The sequence below is a fragment of the Spea bombifrons genome, chromosome 11 (assembly GCF_027358695.1).
Source record: "Spea bombifrons isolate aSpeBom1 chromosome 11, aSpeBom1.2.pri, whole genome shotgun sequence".
NCBI classification, from domain to species: Eukaryota; Metazoa; Chordata; class Amphibia; order Anura; family Pelobatidae; genus Spea; species Spea bombifrons.
The window spans coordinates 5300264-5306263 of record NC_071097.1 but is presented as its reverse complement, the minus strand read 5'-3'; the positions used below and the strand labels follow the sequence as shown (position 1 = coordinate 5306263).

Here is a 6000-nt window from a genome sequence, read left to right as displayed (position 1 = left end):
AGTTTGTATGAATGGTGTTTAGCCACCGTGAAGCTCAGCAATTAAACATCGGGCTGAAAAACTGTAGTGGAAAGCAGTTGCCTTTAGGGAAGTTTGCAGCAAGTTTATAGCAGGACAGATATAGCTTGTTCCAGAGATTATGGGTGGCTCTGAAAAGAGCCTTTGGTGGTGTTGGTTAATTGCCCTGCGGTTACCGATTACCGCACTCACTTGCTCTTGGCAGGCTTGTGGCTCTCGGTCTTCTTGGGCAAGAGCACCGCCTGGATGTTGGGTAGAACACCTCCCTGAGCAATGGTGACCCCTCCGAGCAGCTTATTGAGCTCCTCGTCGTTACGAACGGCAAGTTGCAGGTGGCGAGGAATGATACGGGTCTTTTTGTTGTCACGTGCAGCGTTACCAGCCAGCTCCAATATCTCAGCAGTCAGATACTCCAACACCGCTGCCAGATACACGGGTGCGCCGGCTCCAACTCTCTCGGCATAATTACCCTTGCGAAGAAGCCTATGCACACGGCCAACAGGGAACTGCAGACCAGCTCGGGAAGAACGTGTCTTCGCCTTAGCACGAACTTTTCCACCTTGTTTTCCTCTGCCAGACATAGCTTGGCTCAACAAATGACCGCGCAGATACTTGACTAAATAGTACGTTACAAAGAAAAGCCGCTCAATTACCCAGCTATTTGTAGCTTCCCCCGTGACGCTATTCGTTACTGATTGGTTCCTTTTCAAAACAGCCAATCGGGTGGAAATAGTCTGAGACACCAATCGGTGTTGGCACTGCGGTTTATGGGCGGCCGCATCTTCACACGTGACAAACTCATCGAATCGGAAGCGAGACAGCAGAACGGCCTTATTTGCATGCGATGCCTATAAAAGGAAGGGCCCGGCGCAGTAACACTTCAATATTCGTCACGGTTTTTTGTGGTCTGTGTTGAAAGGAAAGCGGTGCGATGCCTGATCCAGCGAAATCTGCCCCAGCTCCGAAAAAAGGCTCTAAGAAAGCCGTTACGAAGACCCAGAAAAAAGATGGGAAGAAGCGCAGGAAAAGCAGAAAGGAAAGCTACGCGATCTATGTCTACAAGGTACTAAAGCAGGTGCATCCAGACACTGGCATTTCCTCCAAGGCCATGGGTATCATGAACTCGTTTGTTAGTGATATCTTTGAGCGCATTGCCGGGGAAGCTTCACGCCTAGCCCATTACAACAAGCGCTCCACTATCACTTCTCGGGAGATTCAGACTGCTGTACGCCTCCTCCTTCCTGGAGAGCTGGCCAAGCACGCTGTGTCAGAGGGCACCAAGGCTGTTACCAAGTACACCAGCGCCAAGTAAAGTTCTTTGTTCTCTCTCTTTAAACAAAGGCTCTTTTGAGAGCCACCCACACGGTCTGTCTCAGAGCTATGTGAATGATCTAGCCCTTTATTGGACTGCTAGCTCTGGGAAGAGCATTTGTGAGCATTGAAATGTGCTCCTCACTCCTCCAGATCAGCTGGGGTGTTGTGCCCATCGACCAGACTGCCTGGCACGAGAAGCCCAAGGTGAAGGGGCTCCTGTAATGGCAACGATCTGTACTCTGATTGGGTATTCCAGCTAATGGCTGATTTCTCCTGCTGGGACCCAAGAGATTAACCCCTTCGCCGTCAAAAAGAACCAGCGTTGCAGAGAGAAGGAGCTGCTTTACCACTGCGGCTAGCCCAAGCTGAGCTACATCGTGGGTCTATTGTCCTGAAAACAGGATAAGACATGAGGGGACGACAAAATCATAATAACAATCACACACATACTGGGACATACAGAATTCAGATAACTACCACAGACGGCGCCTATTAACCCTGGGACGTGTCGGCCCCCATTCAAGCGAGGCCAGCCTTTGGAGGACACCAGCTGCCGATCTCAGCACGTTTTGCCAGTAGCTCAATCTATAGCCAGACCCAGTCACTGTTACGCTGGTTATTTCAAGGTGTGCATAGAAAAACACGGGCAGACAGGGGGACAGCATGATCATAGCCTAAGAGAGTGTGTGGGTGGCTCTGAAAAGAGCCGTTGGGTGTTTCAGGGTCACGAATCAACAAGCTTAACCTCCGAAACCGTACAGAGTACGGCCTTGGCGTTTCAAGGCATACACCACGTCCATAGCGGTAACGGTTTTCCTCTTGGCATGCTCAGTATAAGTGACTGCGTCACGAATCACATTCTCCAAAAACACTTTGAGCACGCCACGGGTCTCCTCATAGATGAGCCCAGATATACGCTTTACACCTCCTCTGCGAGCCAAACGGCGGATAGCAGGCTTGGTGATACCCTGAATATTATCCCGGAGCACCTTCCTGTGCCTCTTTGCGCCACCTTTCCCGAGTCCCTTACCTCCTTTGCCACGGCCAGACATGATCACGCTTACTCCACGAGCTCCACAGCACAATACTCGCCTACGGCCGGGCCGCTTTCTTTTATGCGTACTGGACGGACCTGATGGGGAACCGCACCATGCTGCCTCAAAGGGGTGTTGCTTTTTGAATATATGCTTATCGTTGGTTGGCTGGAGAAGCTTCCAAACGTGCCTCAGCCACCGATTGGCTATTTAGGAATATCAAAAACCTTAACGCTTTTGCCTCCCTCACCGCCACGTGATCGCTTTCGACGATCCCTCATTTACCACTAGGTGGCAGCATTTCGCTGTAAATAAACGCTAAACGGAGACCAAGATAAAGGCGGGCTTTTAGCTTTCGCCGTATCACTGTTAACGGTCAGCCAGTACACAGGTTCACTAGGTAGGAGGCTGACCAAAAGAGAGGAGAAGAACTAAATAAAAAAAGAACCGCACCTAACGAATAAATGACCGATTCGAGCATTTAATTTAAATAAATAAAAAAAAAATAACTCTCCACACCGAAGTCTCTTGATCAAAGGCTGGCTTTTTCAAACCATCGTCCTAGCCTATGAAAATGAGGGGCGTGATTAAGCGTATCCAATCACATTCACCGCTACTCTATAAAGGGCTTGAGTTGGCCACAGAATCGTTACAATTGCGTTGTATTCGTCAGTGAATCAGATCGACACGCACCAGCATGGCTCGCACCAAGCAGACAGCCCGTAAGTCCACCGGAGGAAAAGCTCCTCGGAAGCAGCTGGCGACCAAAGCTGCGAGGAAAAGCGCTCCAGCTACCGGCGGCGTGAAGAAGCCACATCGCTACCGCCCGGGCACCGTAGCTCTTAGGGAAATCCGCCGTTACCAGAAGTCCACGGAGTTGCTTATCCGAAAGCTGCCTTTCCAGCGGCTGGTCCGTGAGATTGCTCAAGATTTCAAGACCGATCTACGTTTCCAGAGTTCTGCTGTTATGGCTCTCCAGGAAGCCAGCGAGGCTTACCTCGTGGGGCTTTTCGAAGACACCAACTTGTGCGCTATTCACGCTAAGCGGGTTACCATCATGCCAAAAGACATTCAGCTGGCTCGTAGGATCAGAGGTGAACGTGCCTAAGTAAATGCGGTGTGGGCGAATGCGATTTTCCCCCTCACCCTCCCACAAAGGCTCTTTTAAGAGCCACCACATTGTCACTCTAATGAGCTTGTGTTTTGTGTTTCCCTTCGCATGCATGAAATTAACCCTGTTGCTCGCGGCCAAGCTTGAAACATCTCACACCATTATCCCACTACCGAGCGATCTGTTGAGCGGCCGAGTCCCCGGCTGGGCATAACGAGTAACGGCAAAGCACAATCTTTAAGCCCCCTGCCCCTTATCTCTATTATGTTACAGACAGAGCTCCGAGTGAGAGCGCTGGCCGAATATATGAATCCATGCATAACACACAAGTATGGGGTTAGGCTTTCAGCGGGTGGCCCACATAGCCGCGGCCGGTGATTAAACGCTTTTTCTTTTTTCGGAGGATATGATGGTTCTGAAAAGAACCTTTTGTGTGAAGAATTAAGTGGGAAAGCACACACCAGAGGCGCTGCAAAACCCACGCCCCCCCCCTTCTCACTTTTTGGGGGCTGCCTTTTTAGCCTTGGGCTTAGCGGGGCTTTTGGCTGCCTTGGGCTTAGCGGGGCTTTTGGCTGCCTTGGGCTTAGCGGGGCTTTTGGCTGCCTTGGGCTTAGCGGGGCTTTTGGCTGCCTTGGGCTTTGTGGCCTTCTTAGCTGGGCTCTTGCCAGCTTTCTTCGCCTTAACAACCTTAGGCTTCTTGGGACTCTTGGCAGCGGCCGACGGTTTCTTGATCTTTTTCGGGCTTTTCTTCACTCCTGCAGGGGCTTTCTTGGGCGACTTCACAACCTTCTTAGGGGCTGCTTTTTTAGGCTTTACGGGAGTTTCCTTCTTCTTTGATGTCTTCTCTCTGCTCTCCAGCTGCTTCTTGTTCAGCTTGAAAGAGCCAGAGGCACCGCTTCCTTTCAGCTGGATCAGGGTCTCTTTAGACACCAGACCCTTGAGAGCGAGCTTCAGGCGGCTGTTATTCTTTTCTACGTCGTAGCCGCCAGCAGCGAGTGCTTTTTTAAGAGCTGCGAGAGACACTCCGCTGCGCTCCTTGGACGCAGAGACCGCTTTCACAATCAGCTCGGAGACACTGGGACCGGACTTCACAGGACGGCTTTTTGCAGCTGCTGGCTTTTTCGGCTGTTTCTTCTTGGAAGAGGTTTCTGCCGGCAGAGGCGCAGGGGAAGGAGCTGTCTCGGCCATCTCAATGCCTGGATCCCGCCAGAAAACAGTTCAAATCGCACGTAAACACAGGGTTAACCCGCCAGAAGTTTGGCTTTTATAGACGAGCTGCCGCACATTCATTGGTTCATGAGCAGTAGCCTGCGAGCCTATGATTGGACGCCGTTTCTGAAACCTCCCCATGCTGCCGATCGCCGGGGCATCGCTGGATTTGCAGCCAGGGGGAGGGGGGTTTGAAAGGAAAATATATTTACCGTTTGCGGTAAGATCCTAACTCCAAAGCAGTTGAATGTCCTACACCGTGCAGCCCCCCCAAAATAAATAAATAAATCAATAACTGCCAGGGAAAAGCACCCAAGAGGTGTGAAATAATAAATAAATAAAATAATGAATACAGATAATAAAATAAATTATTTTATATCACCTATTAAAGATTAATTTACCCTTAAACTTAATCTATAAATTTATATAACCCAATCATTAATTATTATTTAAGAATAGCCAAATATTTATACAGGACTGCTGAAAGGTAAGTACAAGGGGGGGGCGGCAGGGACGGAGGGAGAGGAAGGGTAGATAAGGGGGGGGCGGCATTTTGCCTTGGGCCGGCCCTGCGCGTGAGCATACGTTAGTGAGGAAAGGGTTAAGCGTGAGAATGTGTTTGTGTGCATGCACCACTGTGTGTTAATGATGTATATACTATTTCTTTAACGTGAGTGCGAGTGAATAGAACTAGAAAGGGAAAATAACAGGAAAGATCCTTGTGAATTGTTTGTGTGTGAACTCTGTAAAACACAGCTTTACATCTATGATCATATAGACTGACCTCTGTGTGGCGTCGCTACAGGGGGGCAAGGGGGGGCAATTGCCCCCCCTAGGATATTCCTTGCCCCCCCTGTTGCCCCCCCCCACCGAATTTGGAGTCACCCAGGACAGTCCCGCAATGGGACTTTAACCCCTTGACTGCTAACGACGGCATGGTGCCGTCGCTAGCAGTCACAGTCAGGTGCTAACGACGGCACCATGCCGTCACTAGCACTACCCTACCTTGATGGAGGTCTGTGGACCTCCATCACCCCCTACCCCGGCGATCTGCCCCTCAAACTGAAGGGCATCACCGGGGCCACCCGATCCGGCCGGTGACGTCTCGCGTAATGACGCGAAGACGTCACCGCGCAACTTTATTAACAACTGACAGTTGTCAGTTAAAGAGGTATGGGGGCATGCTGCTTAGATGCCTGTATCTCAGGCATCTAAGCAGCTACAGACCCCCAACATATACCGTTGGAAAGGTAATTACCTCAGCTTTCGAATGGAAAGCTTGTAAAATATAAATAAAAAATATGTAGAATAATA

The 6000-nt window shown here is 50.2% G+C and overlaps 5 protein-coding genes across 5 annotated transcripts; 2 read left to right on the top strand and 3 right to left on the bottom strand.

Annotated features, from left to right (window-relative positions):
- Nucleotides 1–206: 206 nt before the first annotated feature.
- LOC128468941 (histone H2A type 2-B-like) lies at nucleotides 207–599 on the bottom strand. Its single transcript, XM_053450751.1, has one exon. It carries the CDS (start codon nucleotides 597–599, stop codon nucleotides 207–209), a length of 393 nt encoding a protein of 130 aa, XP_053306726.1.
- Nucleotides 600–884: 285 nt separating this feature from the next.
- On the top strand, nucleotides 885–1362 carry LOC128468962 (histone H2B 1.1-like). Its single transcript, XM_053450769.1, has one exon. It carries the CDS (start codon nucleotides 950–952, stop codon nucleotides 1328–1330), a length of 381 nt encoding a protein of 126 aa, XP_053306744.1. The 5' UTR covers nucleotides 885–949; the 3' UTR covers nucleotides 1331–1362.
- A 701-nt stretch (nucleotides 1363–2063) lies between these two features.
- On the bottom strand, nucleotides 2064–2416 carry LOC128469010 (histone H4). Its single transcript, XM_053450811.1, has one exon. It carries the CDS (start codon nucleotides 2382–2384, stop codon nucleotides 2073–2075), a length of 312 nt encoding a protein of 103 aa, XP_053306786.1. The 5' UTR covers nucleotides 2385–2416; the 3' UTR covers nucleotides 2064–2072.
- Nucleotides 2417–3061: 645 nt separating this feature from the next.
- LOC128468877 (histone H3) lies at nucleotides 3062–3589 on the top strand. The gene has a single exon (XM_053450695.1). It carries the CDS (start codon nucleotides 3064–3066, stop codon nucleotides 3472–3474), a length of 411 nt encoding a protein of 136 aa, XP_053306670.1. The 5' UTR covers nucleotides 3062–3063; the 3' UTR covers nucleotides 3475–3589.
- A 295-nt stretch (nucleotides 3590–3884) lies between these two features.
- Nucleotides 3885–4680, bottom strand: LOC128468849 (histone H1B-like). The gene has a single exon (XM_053450672.1). It carries the CDS (start codon nucleotides 4663–4665, stop codon nucleotides 3973–3975), a length of 693 nt encoding a protein of 230 aa, XP_053306647.1. The 5' UTR covers nucleotides 4666–4680; the 3' UTR covers nucleotides 3885–3972.
- Between the last annotated feature and the right edge of the window lie 1320 nt (nucleotides 4681–6000).